The sequence below is a fragment of the Poecilia reticulata genome, linkage group LG4, assembly GCF_000633615.1.
Source record: "Poecilia reticulata strain Guanapo linkage group LG4, Guppy_female_1.0+MT, whole genome shotgun sequence".
Lineage (NCBI taxonomy): Eukaryota > Metazoa > Chordata > Actinopteri > Cyprinodontiformes > Poeciliidae > Poecilia > Poecilia reticulata.
Window position 1 is genome coordinate 12882809 of NC_024334.1, and position 23321 is coordinate 12906129.

At 39.3% G+C, this 23321-nt stretch overlaps 1 protein-coding gene across 1 annotated transcript in view; it reads right to left on the reverse strand.

Moving 5' to 3' along the window:
• Positions 1-23321, reverse strand: part of LOC103464061 (cadherin-2-like) — a 154792-nt gene that overhangs the window by 45786 nt on the left and 85685 nt on the right. Inside the window, 6 exon segments of the mRNA XM_017304265.1 lie at positions 5571-5592; positions 6610-6694; positions 7816-8069; positions 11233-11418; positions 11784-11921; positions 18930-19102. Of these exon segments, the coding sequence (XP_017159754.1) occupies positions 5571-5592; positions 6610-6694; positions 7816-8069; positions 11233-11418; positions 11784-11921; positions 18930-19102 (858 nt within the window).

Here is a 23321-nt window from a genome sequence, read left to right on the forward strand (position 1 = left end):
ATGTTAAGTGCAATTTGAAATAAGAAATGTAAAATGTGATAATACATTTTTGTGTTTATTTGATTCCTATTCAAGAGACTTTGATAAGAATGACTATATATAGGCGGCTACAGAGTATCTTTATTTCCATTTTTAGTTGGTGGTGTGCCTTGGGATTTTTTCAATTAAAACAGTGTACCTTGACTCAAAAAAGGTTGAAAAACACTGACCTAGTTGACTCTGAGATGTTGCTTCATTGTTTCCACATCACTTTCTTTTTTACTCTTGACACCTTCCACATCACTTTCTATTTTACTCTTGACACCATCTACGCTATGAAATGCAACAATAATGCCGTCTCTCCCATGCCTTCCATGGGAGAGACGGTTTTCATATCTAAACACTTCCATTTTCATTTTGAAAGAGTACAATGGTTGGTTGCTTTCTTTTGATTTTGCACAGGACACAGCACTATTTGATGTATTGCTTTAAAAAGCATACACTGCTAAGGCTCCATTTAACTCAAGAGTTTTGATTTAACCCGGCATTGTGGCTCAAAAAGTTGCTGTTGCAAATGTTGCTGGGATCAGCCAAAGATGACGTCCAGAGTTGTCTTTGTGAATAAAAATGGGTTTTATTTACCTTAACACAAGAAAACTCAGTATGTCACACCTGGTGCCTAACGTTCCTCAGCAGACGAAAAACAGAACACTGGCTCGCAAAACGGCACGTTCGAGGAACACACGTAAAACAGATACATTCAATGACATATAGGAAATCAACAGATGATCAAGGCACAAGATAGACACAAAATCAAGTTCTGAAGGAATGAACTTATTATAATAAACAAAAAATTGGGTGGGGTACCTGGCAACTATAATAAACATGAACAGTAAAATAAATAAATAAACTAATAAATTCAGTGTCTCACACAAAGAATAAAAGTACAAATTTAAAAGTGAGTGAACCAGGGAACACAGAAGCAGTAGACACTAGAATGATAAAATAAACATAACAAATATACAAACCTCAAATAGACAAAAACAATAGATAGTGACAATCCCTCACATACAGATAATGAGCCTAAATGGGTTGGAGTTGAAAGATGATCTGGATGAACCCCGGTCTCATCTGGGTGAAGGGCTGCATCCTCAGACACCTTTCATGTCTGAAGTTTGTTTGTATATTATTTTGGTTGTGTTGATATGTGGATTTCCTGCTGGATTAGTACAGTATATTCCTTCATACAACTGAAGAACAGAAACCTGAGGTCAGTAGCAGATTCTAAGCAAGCCCGAGTTTCACTTATTAGGATTTGTATGGCTCTGTGTGGCTTATTCTGCTGTGTGTCAGACTGAACACTGTGCACTGACTAACATGACATTAATGTACCTTATAGGCTACTATGTGAAACCACAGTTCATAGTACAGTGATATGAACAAGCAAAGCTGTACAGCCTTAAAATCAGTAGAAGAAGCAAACTTGAGACTCATTTGAACTCCTTTATAAATCAGGTAGAAAAAGAGTGTTGTGATGTCCTCTGACTAATCCTCTTATTTAATACATGCTTTTCATTTCTTATCTTTGTTGTTTTTTATATTTTTAGACAGTGATTTATTTATAGTGACTTGAAATATCCATGTATTCATTAATTTTTCGCCCAGTTGGTGTTACTCATTCAACTAGTACATTTTATTTGGTCTTTCATAGTATAATGCACATGTGTCAAACTCAAGGCCCGTGGGCCACACGTGGCCCGCCATGTCATTTTATGTGGCCCCCCAGCGCTTTATAGGCCCATGATTGACTTAAAATATGTTTTGAGCACGAATTGACTACAAACTACATCTCCCATAATGCATTCCGATTGTTACCAGCCAACATTATGGCTTCTCTAGAGAGCAGCAGATTCACCTCAAGCTGCTTATTGATTTTTACCAGCGAATAAAACCGAGACATCCACAAGCTAACATCAAAATGTCCAAGAAAAGAAAAATCGATTTACAAGTAAGACTGCGAATGAAGATGTGTGTGAGTTGGTGTCAGGGCGGCAAGTCACGCTAGACTTTTTTTGTTATCTGTCATCTTGACCGACAACATAGAAAAAATCATCCATGTACTATTTTTATCCGTGAAATCATATTAACATCGGCTATTTAGCCGCATTTTAGCTAATATTCGCCGTGAATCCAGATCCCGTCACAAATTAAGCAGATAAATGTATCTTAATTTTTCTCCGTAGTAACAAATACCACTGACTGTGGCCCCAATAACTTTTAATAAATTAAATTAAGCGACTTCACTTAAATTACCAGCACTTCACCCACTTAGGTCTGAACATACTTCCTCCTGGTTCTCATCTGCAGAAAAATCTGCGCTAATTCATCAGTCAGTTGGATCTGTCTGATCCAAACAGACAGATCCAACTGACTGTCTGTTTGGAACACTCTGTGAGTGTTCAACTGAACTCTGAATGTTTTACCCTGCGCTGTGTAAATATGACGTCATTTTAGTGAGTAGCTGTGATATTTTTTCTTATTTTAGAGTCTTTAGATACAGTACATTTTTTCTTTCATAAATTAATTAATATTGTGGGGACAATTCTTAAAATGTGGTTTTCCACCTATAAATTATTTTTCTTTTTGAAATAAGAAAAACACAGGGGATTTATAAAGATAACATCTTACTGATAGAACTTTGAAATTTGAAACATCTCAGTCTATTTTGAACATTAGACGGATAATTGGAGAAATGGTGGAACTTCTCACAATATTTTGGTTTTTCTGCAAATTATCATAAAACGATAACAGAGATTTAAAATTGTTTTCAAAATGATGGTTTTATTATACCAACAGGGGAGAAGGGAAAATAGACCCTAATTAAATTGGTCAATTTATAGTTATGGTTAATTGTGAATTAGTTGATCAATAATTTTGACTTTTTCACTTGACAACAGTGAATTACGGGTTTACTTAGGTAAAGAGCTTTTATATTGCCTTCCTGTTTGACACAATATGGTGTCTCTGACGTAGAAGCTTCTTACTAAATTAAAATTGATAACATTCAAACAACATCCATCTCATGTTTATTTCATTAATATTGTTGATGGATTTCTGCATCACTGCTGATTCTTTAATTATGCAGTTACAGTTGGGTGTAAATTGTTAATTTTGAGGAAAACTTTGGTTAAAACTGCTATGACATTCAAACATGTGAATGCCTTCTGACATTTACAATAAAATAGAAGTTCTTTTGAAAAATCTCAGTATAACAGTAATAGTTTTATTCAAATCTAAATGTTGCACTTTGTCTTGAAGCGTAGGACAATGATAAGGATGTTTTGGTATTAGATATTAAATGCATAAAATACTTTAATTCTGGCACATCTGATGGTGTATCATTTAACACATTTCTATTTGATTTTTTGAAGTTCAGGATTTGAAGCAGTTGACCGTTTCTGCTATGACATCAACAACAAATCCAAAAGCCACACGGGAGGATGCATCACAAGATAAAATTACATTTTATTTATAATAGTTAAAGTAAGCAAAATGTTGCATACATTTTTGTGGATTTTTTAATTACTTTGTATTATTTTTTCTCTGCCAGAGCTCCTGCCTGTGACTGATGGCGATCTTGGGGGGCTGGGTCTTTAGAGGCTCGGACACCATGGGATGATGTGAATCAGGCTTCTTTCTGAGTTCCACATCAGGCCACTGCTAAAACAATGCCCATCTTCTGTTGGACTGCTCTATGAAAGCCAAAAGCCGTCGAACAATTATTAAGGTCAGTGAAGAAAGAACTGTTTTCCTGTAGTCATCTCAAGGCAAAGCGTTGCTTCCAAGGCCTGGCAACAGATGTCGTGTTCCACAAAGAACAATGTCCTTTGTCCGAAGCCAGATGGGGGTTGGAGTCAATGACTGATCTGCTGTGTTGCTACATCCTGCTCTGTCGACACGAAAGGCTGACCTAGGTTCATCTAAVAGACTGCATTCAATGTCCAGATGTGTCTGCACTCCAGAACTGACTGATACTCTGGATATCTTCTGATATGGCAGATAAAAGACTGGGGCATGCTCTAAGCAGTGGTCCTGTTGTGTGTTCTCACGAATGATCCTGTATTTCTCACTTCTGATCATGTGACCTGAGTACCAGAAGCCCGCTTCTGAGGTTTCCGTCAGTCTGCAGGTTGGAGACAAGAAGGATGCCAACAAAACTTGGTAGTGGTAAACTGGTTCTTTTTGAATTTTTGTATCATGTGATGCCATTTTTTTTTCTCCTTAATTTATGTATAGCACCGACAGTCTCCTGCCTTCACGTCCTGAACCCCTGTGGTTTGACGCTACAGTGTTAACGATGCCTCATCTCCTGGTGTCAATATCCCAATATCCTGATGTGTTTTTCCCGTTGCAGTCTGATAAGAATGGAAAAGGAAATAGCTGTTATAATTTTGTTTTTTTCTTAAAGTCATATCTGGATTGCATTATGTGCTACGCTTCAATTACAAAGGTAGATGATTTAAATTTTATTTGGTTCCTATGACAGTGGCTATCATTCGGTGAAAACTAAAGTTAAACTAAACTTTAGTTTTCAAACTCTTATAATATTCTATGACAGAACATTTGTTCTGTTATAGAATTAAGAGGGAAATATGAAAAAAAATTTATAAATTGAATACACTAAACTTAATAATATTACCTGTCAAATAGTTTATATAAAACAGTGTTTCCTAAAACAGGGAAAGTGATCGTTACATTATTGCATCTCTCTTCATATGGTTTAAAATAAGTTGTTTAAGTAAGTCATCCAGAAAGGTCTGAAACTAAAAATGTACATCATTTAAATAAATGTAGTTGTATTATTCTTCTCCCCAAAAATTGAAAATATATTGATAATTGATAAATAATATAAAAGGGTAATTCAATCAAATATTTCATATATAGGTTTTCAAAAGAATAAATGGAACAAAGGTAAAATGGGTGAAATTTTGGGATTTAAAACTATGATTAGAATAACATAAGTCATTTTTTATATTTAGTGACGCGGTTAACTTTATTCTTGTAAAACAGGCTGATTATTTAAGGTTTTAAAAGACAAAAAATATGATTCAAATTAAATTGGTCTAAATTGGAGACTTAAAATTAACAATTATGGTACTGCTTCTAAAATATAGTTAAGTTATGGGTTAAAAACAATGGGAAACATTAATTTCTCATGTATGCCTTATATAAAACATTGGGTCAAAACATTGACAAAATACAGCTTTAAAGGAGCAGCTTTTTAAAATGCTAAATTTACTGAGTTATAATATACAAGGAAAATGACAGAATGAGAGTTTAAATGAGAAATGAAATTATAATCTAAAATGAAGTTATAAAAAAAATAAAAATAAAAGTTACTACAAAATCTCTCCCTTACTGATAATAAAATAAAATAACTATTAAAATAAGATTTGGTAATAAGACCAATATATGACTTAAAACAAAGAATAATTAGAATATTAATTAACAAATCTGTGCAAATAAAATGTTAATTCAAAGGAATGACTTATTTTAAAATACATTAAGGAGCCCTAGATAGTGTGACAGACTCTGCTCCAGTACTCCGACCAGCTGATGACCCCATTGAACATCAAAGGATCACAACTTGGTGAAAAAACTGGAAATCTTCAGCCCTGGCTGGAGGACGACCTCACACCCAGATGCTCATCAGGAATTCTGTCATCAAAACTGGAGAAAAGGAAATGACCCCTTTGTTAAACTCACCAAAATGGTGAGTTTACTCAGGTGATGAGCCTGAGTTCAAAACTGAGGAAAATGAGCTACTGGAGACAAGAAGTTTTTTTGTTGTTTCTCCTGTTACAAAGTTATCATCTTTCACCTACGACGTGACAACGAATTCATTTTTACTTCAAGAAGCATCAAGGAACACAGAGACACAAAATGAAGATATGTTTGAAAAGAAAATATATACAAAACTAATCAAGCTTTATTCATAGATTGTAAGTCTTTTATATGCAGTATATTGTGTGTCTAACTTGCTCATTCATTTCATGGATAATCTTGGGCAAATATTTGTTTATCATCCTATTTACATCAAGAATACTGGATTTAATTTTCTAAAAAATCATAACATTAAAATTTATGGTAAAGTTTCTCTTAAACATTGATAAATTTGTGCATTTTAAATCATCTTTCTATTAAGACATGACTCTGGGTTAGACAATTTTGAACATTTATTTTAGGATTTGAATTTTTTAAATGATTTTTCTGTCTGACTTGGTTTGATTTTATGTGCAATGAATATTCCAACATTTTAACAACAAATGTTATGTAGAAGGTTGCCTCCTAAAACCGGGCGTAATTTTTCAGCTATAAGATGGTATTTCTGAATTTGGGCTTATACGTTTTCATACTATATTTTAAATTAATATTTTAGAGTGTAATCTCTTTGAAGAGATTAAAAGAGGGATTGTTAAGAAAATATATTTAAAATAAGCTAGTTTTAAAATTTAACATGACTTGATTGAAATAGCTTAATTATAGTTTTAAAATTACAACTTATTTTAGCCTATTGATCTTTATTTTACCTGTAGTTGTTTGCCAAGATCTCTGATCTGCCCTTTGTCTGTCTGGAAAACAATCAGTAGGAAGTTCTAGCTTTTCACACTGATCTGTGAAGGCCATAAACCAGCAGGAGTTCGGAGAAGCTCTCCTTAGAAAAATGGAGCAAATAGCTTTAGAGAGAGGGTCAGAGACAGGTCCTGGTAGGATGAGCAAAGATACGCCTTATTTGAATAAATTAAAGAAAGGGAGATAAAACTTTCCACACCGAGTAACAAATCAGATTTGCGCTTGCAATTCTCCAAAGACGTCTTTGCTGTCTGTTTGTTGTTTCCCTCTTTTGTCTTTTTCCTTTTCTCAGGTAAATTCATGTGTTGTTTGTGCTCTGAGGTTTCTGATGTTTTGTGATGTGCTTTTCTGGTGATAGTATGAATCTGTCTTGAATAAATGCTGATTATTGTGACGCTGTCATCTCTGTGTGATCTCAGTCCTTGCACACAGCATTTTCTGAATCCAGGCATAGACAGGATATAACGAGTCAAAAGGTTTTTAAAGTTTTAGAATAATTTTTTCTCTCTTAATAGTAACATGCACCCAGAAGGCTCCATTTGTTAAATCTTTTGGATGAGTTACTTCCAGCAGTTTTTAATTCTTTGCAGCGGCGAAGCCGCTTCCACAGTGTTTGAGCAGCGCATGTTACAGTCTAATTAACTTCTGCGTCGTCATTTATTTCCTAAAGATAAAGTGCCGACTCCTCAAATGGATTAACACAATGTTGCATTCTCTTTAGTTTTCTCTGGTCTGTAATGGAGACTTGAATTTAACGCGCCATTTCGTCTGGTTAGGACGCTTTGGAGCGTCCTAACCAGACGCTCCAAAGCGTTATTTAACAATATGAGGTGTTGTTAATCTATTTTTAACATTGTATTTCCATACATTTATGCTAGGACTGCCCAAGTCTAGTTTTCCAGAGCAGCCATCTGCAACTTTAGATGCATTTCTTCTCTAACACACCTGGATCATTGACTCATTATAAGCCTCTACAGAACTGAGTTGCTGGTGATGAGGGAAGTCAACCTTTTGTCTGGAGTGTGTTTTAGCAGGAATGCATCTAAAAGTTGCAGTCTGGAGGACTGTACTTGGGCACTCCTGATTTGTACCGTCAATGTGGCCTGTTGAGGGTGGCCAATATGCTGAAGTGGCCCTCGGTGAAATTGAGTTTGACACCCCTGGTATAATGCAACACATATTTGCTACTTTGTGGTTTCTTACCTGATAGTCTGCCTCATGAAGCGGTCAGGGTCCTGGGCAGTGAAAGTTGTGAGCAAAGATCCCGCTGGTAAACCTTCTTCCAGTTTAATAATCTTGGGGTTGGGGCTGAACTCTGGACTCTCATTGATGTCCAAGATTCTCACAGACACAGTTGCTGTGGACTGACGAGGGATGTGGATGCCGCGGGCCAATGGGATTTCATTTTCTGCCTCCACAGTTAGCATGTATGAACGGGTCAACTCAAAATCTACCGGCTGGCACAAGAACAAAGACAAGAATTTTCTGCTGCAAAATTCCATCCTTTTCTAAACTCATATGACTAAAATTTTCAAGCAATTTTCTAACATTTTGGACATTTATGTACATACAATACAGTCCTGATCAAAATCTTAAGACCAGTTTAAAAACGGCAAGAATTTGCATTTTGCACTATTGGATCTTAAGAAGGTGCTAAGTAGAGCTTCACAATGTTAAAATAAATCAGTGTAAGAGACTAAAACTTTTGAGGGGAATTAATTGAAAACTGCATTTACACTCAACAGAAATGAAAGTGTCAAAAAAAGGACTCAGTAATGAGTAGCCCCACCATTCTTATTGATGACTTCAAACAATTGTTTAGGCATGCCTGATGCAAGTGTTTCCAGGAGGCTAGCGGGAACGTTGCTCCAAGTGTTGAAGATGGCTTCACAAAGGCCATCCACTGTCTGGAACTGATGTCCATTTTTGTAAATTTCCCTTGCCATCCATCCCCAAATGTTCTCAATTGGGTTTAGATCTGGGGAACATGCAGGATGGTCCAAAAGAGTGATGTTATTCTCTTGGAAGAACTCCTTTGTCAGGBGGGCATTGTGAACTGCAGCATTGTCCTGTTGAAAAACCCAATCATTACCACACAGACGAGGGCCCTCAGTCATGAGGGATGCAACATCTCCACATAGCCAGCTGCTGTTTGACGCCCCTGCACAACCTGAAGCTCCATTGTTTCATTGAAGGAAAACGCACCCCAAATCATGATGGCGCCCCCACCACTGTGCCGTGTAGAAAACATCTCAGGTGGGATCTCCTTGTCATGCCAGGAACGTTGGAAGCCATCAGGACCATCAAGGTTAAATTTTTTCTCATCAGAGAAGACAACTTTCTTCCACCTTTCAATGTCCCATGTTTGGTGCACCCTTGCAAAGTCCAAACGGGCAATTTTGTGGCGTTGAAGAAGACGTGTCCTTTGAAGAAGTTTTTGTTTCTGAAGTACTTCTCTCGCAGATGCCGCCTGATGGTTATTGGGCTGCAGTCAGCACCAATAATGACCTTAATTTGGGTAGAGGATCATCCCGTGTCTTGACGGACAGCCAATCGGATCCTGCGGCTCAGAGCTGGTGAAATCTTTTTGGGTCTACCACTTGACTTTTTTGTTCCATAACCCTCAGGATCATTTAAAAAATGCAAAATGACTGTCTTACTGCGTCCAACCTCAGCAGCGATGGCACGTTGTGAGAGGCCTTGCTTATGCAGCTCAACAATCCTACCATCAGGAGGTCTTAACAGTGTAAAGACTTGACAGAAAATGACATCGAATCCAGATTTTTGCACAGCTTTTGGCTTTTAAAGACTATGGTCTTAAACTTTTGATCAGCTGAAAAAATCATGTTTGAGTGTAAATGCAGTTTTCAGAAAATTCCCTGCTCAAAAGTTCTTGTCTCTTGCACTGATTTTTTCCTTTAACATTGTGAAGCTCTACTTAGAACCTTCTTAAGATCCAATAGTGCAAAATGCAAATTCTTGCAATTTGTTTTGACTGGTCTTGAGATTTTGATCAGGAGTGTACATTACACCTTTTGGGTTTTATGGTCTTTGAAAATATATAACTCAAATACCTTCTGACTAAAAACCTTGTCAAAGCAACTTCACTAAGTGTTTCCTGCTTCAGTGTACTTCCCAAAGCCTAATGTTATACTCCTGGTGGGTGTGACATCAGCAGGCAGTGATGCCAGTAACTTGTTACTTTGTAACGCATTACTGATGTTGGACCACTTTTTTCAGTGATGAGTACCGTATTTTCCGGACTATAAGGCGCACCGGATTATAAGGCGCACTCTCAATTATGGCGTCCATTTCTGTATTTAACCCATACATAAGGCGCACTGGATTATAAGACGCATGCTAAAACACGCATGGAGTCGCAGATGAACAGGTACGTGGAAAAAAATATCCTGCTTTAACCGGAGGCGTATGCTGCAGAACTCGGACAACAATTCTCTCTGATTGGTTTATTGCTGCTGGCGTACATACTTTACGTATTACGTAATGTCCTCCGATTGGTTTACCGCTGCCAGTGTACGTACTGTACACTTTACGTCTCTGTGTCAGGGACAGATTTTGGAATTCAGTGCACACATAAGGCGCGCTGGATTATAAGGCGCACTGCTGATTTTTGAGAAAATGTAAGGCTTTTAGGTGTGCCTTATAGTCCGGAAAATACGGTAATCTAACGTGTTACTATTTCAAATCCAGTAATCAGATTAAAGTGATCAAAATCAGTGTGCGTTACTGTGCATCACTATTTTCTTTACTAATGTAATTTTATTTCCTGAGCGTCTTGGGGAGTGACCACCATTTCTATGCGACAGCGGCAGCTGATCACATGCCGAGACAGAAATGAAAACAATGGATGGAGGAGAGAGATGCGTATTGTTGCAAAAAAAAAAAACCCAGAAACTATTTTGAGTTTCAGTTGCCAAGTCTGATTATAAAAAAACTTGCAATTAAGTATTGGCAAAACTCAATGTAATTTTTACATGTGGCGGTGCGTTGTTGTTAGCAGCTGCTGAAAGTAACAAAAAAAAATTACTTGTAATCTAACTTACTTTCCAAATCAAGTAGTCAGTAATCTAACTAAGTTACTTTTTTTAAGGAGTAATCCGATTAAAGTTAGTTTTTCAAAATACCTATGCCATCACTGTAAGAAAGACAATCTATTTTCTGTCACTTCCCCAAATATTTGTGTTGTGTTCTGGCAGTGATGTGAATGCTAATTTCTATCAACTTGTTTTTATTCTGACTTCTATTCAGAAAAAAAACATTTTAAGACCACCAGCACTTTAGAAAGCAACACTAGCTGCATCTCTGCTACAAATGTGCACAAATATTTGTCTGTATTCTGATAATATTGAAAAAACAAAATTTTGCAGTTGCAGTCTTTCAATTAAATAAGCAATGCATTTGAAATCATATGTGAATAAGTTTGTTTACACAGTAAACAAATCTATAGGGTCCACTAATGTAAACACGGCACAGGCACTAATCAGCCATCAGAGGAGTTGTTTCATATTCTCTGACAATTGTACTTTTTGCAGATTATTAACAATCACTGCTCATGTTTTGCTATTTCTGTGAGAGAGTTGTTTTAGCATCATACCCCACCTTAACCACAGTGATCAAGCCCTCATTAGTGGTGGGGTCAGTGGGGATGGAGAAGTGCCCTCCGGGGTCTCCAGCAATGATCCGGTACACTGTGCTCCAGGACGGCGTATGCGGCTGGTCTTTATCTGTCACTGTCAGGTTAGCAATAATTACATTCACCCTGTTCTCATGAACTTCACCGAAGAACTGGAAACAAAGACAAACACATTGCATCTCATTAGAATGGCAGCAATGAAATCATGCTTTATAGTAAAAATATTGAAAACAACTATTACTAGAAATTGCAGTGGAAAAAGCATCTTCTTCAAACATTCTTTCAGTTGAAGCTCTTCATCGTTTCTTAGAGAGATTAAAATATTGGAATTGACTATTCACACTGCCAATAAAAGCTCGGAGAGCTTAAGTGCTATTTTTCCTTCTGTTAGCAAATAATGACTTCTGTGTGTGTGTGTGTGTGTGTGTGTGTGTGTGTGTGTGTGTGTGTGTGTGTGTGTGTGTGTGTGTGTGTGTGTGTGCACGCGTGTGGGTATGGTGTGTGTGTGTGTGCATGCTGCTCATACATACCATGGAGGAGGGTTGTCGTTGACGTCAGTGATCCTGATGACAGTGGTGGCAGTGTTGGAAAGGCCGTAGGTGGGGTTTCCCTCCATGTCAGTGGCCTGGATGATCAGGGTGTACTGAGGGACTTTCTGGAACCAAACAGAAAACAAAGACAGTCAAAAATGGGGAGAAGTATCTATCTGCATTTTCATAGAATTTCTAATAGTCCGTAGGATGCAGATATATTACCACAGAAGAGGAAATATTAGCTTGTGATTTATGTTTTTGTCAATATGTACATAAGTATAAAAGACATGATTTTAATAATCAAACAACGTTTTGGTTGTCCATCCATCCATTATCTTTACACCCTTGTCCCTTAGTGGGGTCAGGAGGGTTGCTGGTGCCTATCTCCAGCTAACGTTCCGGACGAGAGGCAGGGTACACCCTGGACAGATCGCCAGTCTGTCGCAGGGCAACACAGAGACACACAGGACAAACAACCATGCACACACACACTCACACCTAGGGGCAATTTGGAGAGGCCAATTAACCTGACAGTCATGTTTTTGGACTGTGGGAGGAAACCGGAGTACCGGAGAAAACCCATGCATGCACAGGGAGAACATGCAAACTCCATGCAGAAAGACTGGGGCCGGGAATCAAACCCAGAATCTTCTTGCTGCAAGGCAACAGCTCTACCAACTGCGCCACTGTGCAGCCCACGTTTTGGTTGTATATCATTTTAAATTTAAATAGGAATCATTTTGGGCTTGACTGTGTGTAGTATTAATCTAGACACATTTATTACATTTGCAATCTTGAATGTCCTTTCAGTCATTTCCACCTGCTACTTTATGCCAACATAACAAGAGGACTAGATGTGTATCAATCCCTTGACCATAAAAAATAACAGCTTAAAATTTTCACTTAGATCTCTATTAGTTTTTTATGTCAACAAAATACAAAATAAAGAAACTGAACAAAGAACTGTCTATGGAAAGCACAATGTTATAACAATATAGCAGATTAGTATATTCATCCGCTATTATTCCAGTCCTTGGTCTTCATCAACGACCATTCATTAATCCATTATCCCATACGCTTATACCTGTGGGGTTGTGAGGGGTGCTGATGCCTATCTCCAGCGGTCAACAGAAGAGAGGCATTGAAGTCATTCTTCATTTAAGTCTCATAAAAAGTTACTTTTTCCTAATTTTCCCATTGTGCTTCTTGTGTCAATTTTTACGTCAAAAATATTTCTTCTATGGTTGTTATCCACTGGTGTCGTTTTATGATGTAAAGCGTTTTGAACTCCCTTGTTTGCTAAAATGTGCCATACAAAAGAACTTGATTGATTGATTGATTGATTGATTGATTGATTGATTGATTGATTGATTGACTGACTGACTGACTGACTGACTGACTGACTGACTGACTGACTGACTGACTGACTGACTGACTGACTGACTGACTGACTCTGGAACGTCTGGAGATGATTATGCAAATAAGGATTCTTCATAAATCAAGAAAATTATAAAAAACATTGACCATCTTATTCATGAGACTATCTTGGGAAAGCAGAGCATCTTCAGTCAGAGGTTTCTTCAGATTCATTATAGAGCAGATCGCTGAAGAGGATTTTTCCTGCCAACGGCCATCAACATCATTTAGAATTTGATGATGAAATGAAGGTGAAACGAAAGAAGGATGTTGAATTGATGAGGACTGGACTGAGATAAATGCGGTGGCATTAGTGACGTTAGGAAAACATTTGTGGATGAGGAGTGAAGGGGAAAAGGATACATCAGAAGGAAATGGAGTAGGAAGTCTTGGCTGAACTGAATTTATGAGTTTTGAAACACACATGAGCCAACAAGACATGAAAAGCAGAAGGAAGATTAGAAGAAGAAATGGCAGGATGAGGGATGAAGGGATGTTTATTTGCAAACTTTGTGAATCTCGCAAAGATGAGGATGAAATGACGTTACATATAAGAGCTGGGAAGCTCAAGCAGAGATGATGCAGGCAGAGAGTGTAATACAACCTGGCTCCCACTAGGGGAGCAATCGGTGCGAGTGGAGGAGGACATGACATCACCAGAGATGATGGAGGAGGAAGCAGACACTGAGAAGGAAGCGAAGGCCCGAGATGTTTGGCTTCTGTGGTGGTGCTGTTTGTTGAGCTTCTGAGGAGGAATGCTGAGATGTGGATCTGGAAGTCCGAGGTGATCCAGGAGGAGCTACTTTCCGGAATATGAAAGTAGTTGGAAGAAACTTAACTTGTTGTCTGCGTGGCTGAATGAGATTCCTTTCTAATGTAGAGAGCTTTGAAGGTTAGCGACGACGTAGGACATATGAGGCCTTGACGAATTGAGATGCCTGCGGTGGAGCGCTGGGACGTGGATGTGTTGGTGGTGTTTGACTGAGTGAATCAGGAAGGTGGTGGTCGCCCGGAAGAACAACCCCGATGTCAGACGCCTCTAAGCGGTCTATGCAAGGCTGGCCCAAGACATGACCAAACTAAGTGGCCGCTTAGGGCCCCGGGGCCACTAAGGGGCCCCCTAAGTGGAACTTTTTTTTATTAATTTTTTTTTTTAAGTAGTGATTTCTATATGATTATATTAACAAAATCACATAAATTAATTATCTATCAATCAATCAATTAAATTTTATTTGTATAGCACATTCAGCAGCAAGGCATTTCGAAGTGCTTTACATAATTAAAATAAAAACAGCATGTGACAGTAAAGAGAAAGAGATTTTGGAAAAAAGAAACAATGAGAGAGAAATAAAAAGAAATTAATAAATACATCAAATACCCACACTAATCCTAATTTAGCCATAAGCAAATCTAAACAGGTGGGTTTTAAGTTGAGGCACCCAGTGTTACAGCTGTTTTACAGTTTTCTGGAAGTTTGTTCCAAATTTGTGGTGCATAGAAACTGAATGCTGCTTCTCCTCGTTTGGTTCTGGTTCTGGGGATGCAGAGCAGACCAGAACCAGAAGATCTGAGGGGTCTAGAAGGTTGGTACAGCAATAACAGATCTTTAAGGTATTGTGGTGCTAAACCGTTCAGTGATTTATAAACTAACATCAGTATTTTAAAGTCTATACTTTGAGCTACAGGGAGCCAGTGTAGGGACTTTAAAACTGGTGTTATGTGCTCTATCTTCCTGGTTTTAGTGAGAACGGGAGTAGCAGCGTTCTGGATCAGCTGCAGCTGTTTGATTGATGTATTAGTCAGACCTGTGAAGATGCTTGCTGTAATCAATGCGGCTAAAGATAAACGCATGGATGAGTTTCTCTAGATCGTGCTGAGACATCAGTCCTCTAATCCTGGAGATGTTCTTCAGGTGGTAGAAGGCCAACTTTGTGACTGTCTTAATGTGGCTCTGAAGGTTCAGGTCAGAGTCCATCACTACTCTCAGATTTCGGGCCTGATCGCTGGTTTTTAGTTGTAATAACTGAAGCTGTGCATTGACTCTAGTTCGCTCCTCTTTTGGTCGAAAGATAATAACTTCAGTTTTGTTTCKGTTCAGCTGGAGAAAGTTTTGGCACATCCACACATTTATCTGTTCTAAGCATCTATTCAGTGACTGGATGGGTTCAAAGTCATCTGGTGACATTGTGATGTAGAGCTGTGTGTCATCCGTGTAATTATGGTAGATAAACCTATTTCCTGTTATAACCTGAGCCAGTGGGAGCATATAGACATTGAAAAGTAGGGGTCCTAGGATAGAACCTTGGGGTACCCCACATGTGACCTTTGACCTCTCTGATGAGAAGTTTCCGATTGAAACAAAGAAATCCCTGTTCTTTATGTAAGATTCAAACCAGTTAAGAACTGGACCGGAGTGTCAGACCCAATTCTCCAGTCGATTCAGTAAAATGTCATGGTCAACAGTGTCGAAAGCTGCACTGAGGTCCAACAGAACCAGCAATGTGGTTCTCCCACAGTCTGTATTTATATGGATGTCATTGAACACTTTTACAAGGGCCGTCTCCGTGCTGTTGTGAAAAAGTAGTTTGTTTTTTTTACAATAATAAATATTTGATTATGTATGTAGAAGTCTTTCTTATAAGGGCAAAAAGAAAAATAAATAAATAAATTGCTCTTGGGGGGCCCCCTGGTGGTCGCGGTAGGTACCGCACTGAACGGTAATATGAGCTGCTGTGAAGAGCACATCCAAATCTCCTCACCTGGTATAAATAAAAAAAATGTATCTATTGTAATTACTCCTAAGAGAAATTAATTTAATCAAAGAATGTCATGAATATGTGTGTAGAGCTGCACTGACTGCAGTTTTCTGGCCGATCGCCAATTACCAATCTTTAAAAAACCTAATCTGCAGATTTTGATTTTGGCCAATACCAATTTTTTTTTGTCTGAAATGTTGCCAAATGTAGCAAGAAAGTCACTGAGTTGGCAACAGTGGGGTGAATATTGTTAACTGTAAACATGCAGACATGACCTGGTGGGACGGTCTGCCCCGGTGTAAAACCTCTCACTGTAGAGCAGAAGAGGACAGAGGCAGATTTTTAAACCTTTGCTGACGAAGATAAGATCAGTGGATAAGATTGGCTTCATGTAAGTATTGGCCAAACACCAATCCCCCAAAGTTAAAGAAATCGGCGCAGATAAATTGACCAATAAATGTATCCCATATATACCCTATATATATATATATATATATATATATAATATAAACATCACTGTCAGAGATGCAGTAAGCAGTGTTGTAGTACTCGAAATCGGACCATTTTTTGATGAGGACTCGGCATTTTATTTCAAGACCAGTTGAGACCGCAACTGTGAAAATATCACTAAGCGTACAGCATATTTTCCAGTTTATTTGTTAACATCTTTGTTTTCAGTGGATGCAAAACGCACCGATTAAAATCCAAGCAATAACGTGTTTCTGTTACTCCCCCTCCCCACCTTTCACTTGCACGCGGCTGCGAGACATGCACAGTGGATTCCTCTGAGCGGCAGAAGATCTGTCTAATCGTCAGAAATAGAATTGCGCTGCATAAATCATAAGAAATCCGATGGCCACAGCTAACTCAGCAGCGCTTCGCTTTCACAGATGGTGAGGACTACGTTTAACTTTTTTCATCACTTAGAAAAGAAGCTCAAAGAAAGGTGCTAACATCACGTTGACGTGATGTGAGCAAAGCCAGCTGTACAGAGACATAAGCATTTGTGATGGAAAAAAAGTTGTCACTCACTGCGCTGAATTATTGTGCGGAGGTGTTGACTGACTTGTCGCATATATGGGACAACGCTGTGTCCAAAAGTCTGCAATATAGTGATGTGACATTCAGGAACAGTCCGATTCTTCTGAATGGCTTTTTACTTAGAACATAGGACTGGAGTGTCACTGAGAGCCGTTCTTTGTTCTTGTAATACACTGCAGTAGTAGCTATCATTATTTTATTTAATCATGTACATTGATATTTTTTTAATTAACAAATAAATAAAACACAAGAACGAAAGAGTACGCAGAGCATGCACATTGCTCTATGATTGTTTTTGTTCAAAGTGGCAGGTGTAATGTCACCATTGTCAGACTACCTGGCTTCATGTAGCGGGAGAGAGGGTGAAAACAGTCACGGTGAGCGCCTTGTGCTTGGTTACTTCTTTGTTGCTCCTTGGTCAGTGTTCATAGTTGAGTGTTATTTACCGTCAGGGCATTGCCTCAATTGCTATGTGTAATGGTGCAAACAGTGATGGTTTCTGACATGAGCAATATGGGCAAACACCCAGGGTGTTATCTTTTTAGGGATGGCACGAGACCACCACGGATTGTAGCACAAACATGGAAGCACTTCATTTTAATATTGGTAAAATTTATTAAGTATTTAATATCTAGGTGTTTTATGGGAATATGGATCTTTCAGATCAATTTGAGAAGCAATTTTGATCATATTTCACATTTTATCATGTCATTTAGCGTGGGCCGCTGGTCTTGGTCTTGATTCAGTCTCGACTTCCCTCGGTCTTGGTCTCGACTTGGTCTCGGACCCTAAAAGTCTTGGTCTTGCCTCGGTCTCGATACGCTCTGGTCTTGGTCTTGTCTTGGTCTCGGGTTAGGTGGCCTTGACCACAAAACCTCCGGACATCTACTATTTTATAGTAGATGTGTAAATTATCTATCAATCTGACTGTTGATTGTAGCCAGTCCACATTATTAGCAGATCTAGAGGGCCCCAAAACCAAATTTTGCTTAGGGCCCCATGGAGACTTGGACCAGCCCTGGGTCTATGGCCATGGGACTTAGACCCAGGGCCATCCTTCACCTTCAACAAAATGTTGAAGGTGAAGGATAACCTTCACCTTCAACATGAAGGTGAAGGTTGTTGAAGGTGAAGGATAACCCTCTGATGGATGTTGAACTGACGATAAAGTGGAGACGGAGCTCAAGTATAGAAGATAGCGTGCAGGCATTTGCGACTTGGAGTTTGTCTCGTTACTGCAAGATGAGAATGTTCGGCAACAGATGGGATATTGAAGATCATCGTCTGAATCAGAAAGGTAGAGCTGAATAACCACGTCGCATTCTGTGGTGAGTTGAATTTGTAGATTTGTAATCATAGCAAGAGTCATAGGTCTGACGGTTGACGAAACGTAACAGACTGAGATGCCTGGGTGAGTATAAATAGGCAGCCTGGAAAATTAGAGGTGTAGTTTGGGTGTGGCCCAGCTCCCGAACTTAAATTAACACATTAACATTATTTAGTTATTTTCCCATATTTTGGTGGATTTTACAGAAAAGTTGTTTATGTTTATTTTGTATATGTGTACAGGACTTGGTGTTTGAGAACCCCAGAGCCAAATTCACTCATTACAGTAGTTATTGCTCAATAATATCGTATGTCACCAGGCAGGTTTGTCAAATAATTCTTGATAATCATGTGTTGTTACAACTTATTAATTTTAATGAAAAATCACAAACTTTAATAATAACTGCCCTTCGCCTTTTTTAATAGTTATTCATAGCCAAACCAATATTGTTGTAAAATAACCTGTTTATGGTTGACAAAGTGGAAGTAGACTGGGTTTTATTGGTAACAACTACATATGACAAACAATTAAGAAATGAAAAAGGACCCAGTACCTTGCAGAACATCCACTCAAACACAAGCCCAACATACCTCCCGATCCAGGCCTGCAGCAACAGTGATGATGTCACCAGTCCTGTTGTTTATGGTAAACATATTATATGACGGACTTTGGGGATTCTGAGAAAGTATCTTGTACCGCAACATTCCATTGGCCATTTTTGGGTCATCCTTATCCACTGCTGTCACTGTCATTACAAATGATCCTGCAGAAAAATAGAAGTAGGTACAATGTAAAACATTTGAAGGTGGTTTAAATTGAAATTAAATCCACCTGCTGCCTTGACAAGCCAATTTAGGTCAGCAAGAAAATTATATTGGCTTTAACTCAGAAATTAAAGTTCAGGAAGTTGATTTGACAACAAGAGACAAGTTGTGTAAACATTGTTTTTAAATTAATCTTGAATGGTGAGTTTTAACTTATTGCTGCAATTTAAACCAAATAATTATTTCACAAAGTGCAAGAAAAAAACTTTAGTTACATATAGTAACTAGGTTTTATGAGTATAGGCGCAGCCCTTTAAGGCTATTGCCTCGTTTATCCCTCGCGCGCAGCGCCCACCTGCTGGGTGGACCCCACCTCGGTCTGTATAAATATCGGTCAGACCAGACAAACGGCTCCCTAACAGCGCTTTTCTTCAGCTATTCAGGAACCAATGAGGCCCACATCTTAAAGGGCTGCCCCTATGCTCATAGAATCTGGGGTTACAATACGTAACCAACGTTCTATATCGTATAGGCTTTGCCGGATGTAATCTATGCCTCACTGAGTGCATCCAGACCACCACCATGAAGCATCTGCTCGCATATAACAACAAACAGTCTCAGCCTAGAGTGCATAATTACGCACTCCCGGCCTCCCATACAGCAGAAGACCAGAGAATAGGCTCTGGTCAGAAAGGTTGAGATAAACAGACCTGCTGCTGTGAACAGGAGCAACGAACGTTACAAACTGTAACAGTGTAACGATGAACAGAACAGGCAATTTATTATACGGCACTTTGGACAACTATGTTGTTCTCAAATGCTTTGTAAATAAATGTAACAAAAATAATTATTCTGTCAGAACTCTGAGGACAGAATGGGTCAAAGAGAACATGGAAACATCACACATGTAAAACCAAATAAATGAGGCCAGAGACGACCAGGAATCTGCCGTGCAAATGTCCTCCACAGACATTCCTCCACGAGGAGCTGTGGAGGATGAAATCCCTCTAGTGGAGTGAGCTCTCAGATGCTCTGGAGGAGAGAGTCCAGAGGAAGTGTAAGCCTGTGAGATGGCCTCACACAACCAGTGAGAAAGACGTTGGGTGGACAGAGGACGCCCCACTGAGTTATCTCTGCAATGCACGAACAGACGCTGAGAGTGATGCAGTACAGTCATGGCCAAAAGTTTTGAGAATGATTCAAATGTTAATATTTACAAAGTCTACTGGCTTCAGTTTTTATAATGGCAATTTGCGTATACTCCAGAATGTTATAAAGAGTGATCAGCTTAACAGCAATTAATTGCAAAGTCAATATTTGCCTAGAAAATGAACTTTATCCCCCAAAACACATTTCAACTTCATTTGCAGCCCAGCCTTAAAAGGACCAGCTAACATAGTTTCAGTGATTGCTCCATTAACACAGGTGTGGGTGTTGATGAGGACAGGGCTGGAGATCAATCTGTCATGATTAAGTAAGAATGACACCACTGGACACTTTAAAAAGAGGCTGTTTCATTGTTTCTCTTCTGTGAACCATGGTTATCTCTAAAGAAACATATGCAGTCATCATTGCACTGCACAAAAATGGCCTAACAGGGAAGAGTATCGCAGCTAGAAAGATTGCACCTCAGTCAACAATCTATCGCATCATCAAGAACTTCTAGCAGAGAGGTTCCATTGTTGCCAAAAAGGCTCCAGGGCGCCCAAGAAAGACCAGCAAGTGCCAGGACCGTCTCTTAAAGGTGTTCCAGCTGCGGGATCGGGCTACCAGCAGTGCAGAGCTTGCTCAGGAATGGCAGCAGGCAGGTGTGAGTGCATCTGCACGCTCTGTGAGGCGGAGACTCTTGGGGCAAGGCCTGGTCTCAAGGAGGGCAGCAAAGAAGCCACTTCTCTCCAGGAAAAACATCAGGGACAGACTGATATTCTGCAAAAGGTACAGGGACTGGACTGCTGAGGACTGGGGTAAAGTCATTTTCTCTGATGAATCCCCTTTCCGATTGTTTGGGACATCTGGAAAACAGCTTGTTCGGAGAAGACGAGGTGAGCGCTACCACCAGTCTTGTCTCATGCCAACTGTAAAGAATCCTGAAACCATTCATGTGTGGGGTTGCTTCTCAGCCAAGGGAGTCGGCTCTCTCACAGTCTTGCCTAAAAACACAGCCATGAATAAAGAATGGTACCAGATGTCCTCCGAGAGCAACTTCTCTCAACCATCCAAGAGCAGTTTGGGGATGAACAATGCCTTTTCCAACATGATGGAGCACCTTGCCATAAAGCAAAGGTGATAACTAACTGGCTCAGGGAACAAAACATAGAGATTTTGGGTCCATGGCCTGGAACAGTGGTCCCCAAACATTTTCCTATGAGGGCCACATAACTTTTTCCTTCTCTGGTGGGAGGCGGGAGTCAGTTTGTAACAGAAAAAGTGTGACGATTGCAGGAGTGAAAATATTTATAAATGTAAAAATATTTTGTATCCAGAAAGTGCAATCAAATAACTCTCTCTGGGTTCTTCACAGAACAAGTCAGGAAATAAATAATAACCAAACAACCCTCTCTGGGTTCTTCACAGAAAAAATCCAGGAAGGATTATAGTCCCTATTTTCCGAACTATGAGCCGCACTGGACTATAAGCCACAACCCCAATTTTTTTTTATAAACCAGTAAACATACACATCTATGTGGAAGCCCATTTCCGCCACTCTGTTAAAAAAATAAATAATAATTATCTCATTATAATGAGATAGTATCTCATTATTTTGAGATAATTTATTTTATGCCGGTGGGGTGAGAGAATGCATTTTTCTCAGCTGCGCCAATTGGGCTCTCATCATAACTGAGTTCAGCCCCACTCACAGATAAACGATCATCTGAGATGGAATAACCAAACTTTTCTCAGTTGATGGAAAATCCCAGGCTCAGCAGATGTGTTGCCAGCTTCTGGGTCTGAATGGCGGCTTCCTCTTTGGACCGAGCCAGTAAAAGCAGGTCATTCAAATAGAAGAGGACTCTCATCCCTGCCGCAGTGGCTGCGGCGTTGTTTCCACACATTTGGAAAACGTGCGCGGGGTGAGAGAATAACCGAACGGCATATGGTTGTACTGATACTGGGTCTCCTGGAAGGAGAAACACAGATACTTCCGGTGTTTCAGGATGATGGGGACGTGGAAGTTTGCATCTTTTAAATCTATGGAGGTGAACCTGTTGTCCTGGTGAACATTTTCCAGCACTCATCTGATTAACATGTGGAATGGCCTCTCCACGAGCGAGCTGTTGAACAGGGGCAGATCGAGAATGGGTCTCACTCCTCCTGTTTTTGGGGACCAGAAAATAGCGGGAATCAAACCCCGCATTTTCCTCTCCCTGGGGAGCTGTGGAAATTGCACCTTTCGACACCAGTTCCTGCAGCGGCGACCTGCTCCGGAGATGGTAGAAGCGTCTCCACGATCCCCTTGAAAGGCGGAGGCCTGCCTCCAAACTGCAGCGTGTAACCCCTGCTGATTAGCCGATCCATCCACCTGTCCAGGGAACATGGTAGGGTGCGGCCCTACCAGGCGGAGGACGGACTCCGAAACCTTCTGGGTCTTCTTAGACTCCAATAGGAGAGAGTGGAAATTGTTTTTTCAACCGCAGTGAAGTTAGTTTCAAGTTGGATATTCGAGCTCCGGGGAGTAGCGGTGTTTAGCCAAAGGTTGATCCGATTTATGAACGCTAATGTCGGCCGGCGGTTCTCCAACGCTCCTGGCCGCAGCGCCCGAAGGTTCACTTAGGGACTGACAACAAATTGCTGAATCAAACCTTCTTGTCAAAGAAATGTTAATAAATGCTCTGAATTGTAACCAACTAACTAATTGTAAGTGCTATTTCATGCTTTTACATGAGACTCAATATCATCTATTAAATTTTAAAGTCATACAATATTTTCAATTATTTTAATATTAAATAATAGAATGTTTTCTTCAATAGCTTCCAGGTCATGTGACCTATTGATTCAAAATCACTTTCAAATAATTATACCAGTCTCTATAGATGAGGCACAAACTTTTGTTTTCCTTTTTCAGCCATTTTCCACTTTTTTGGATTTTTTTGGTCAAAATTGAGTGTTTTTCTTCAATAGCTTACAGGTCATGTGACCTGTTGACTAAAAATCACTTTCAAATAATTATACTAGTCTCTATAGATGAGGCACAAACTTTTGTTTTCCATTTTTAGCCAT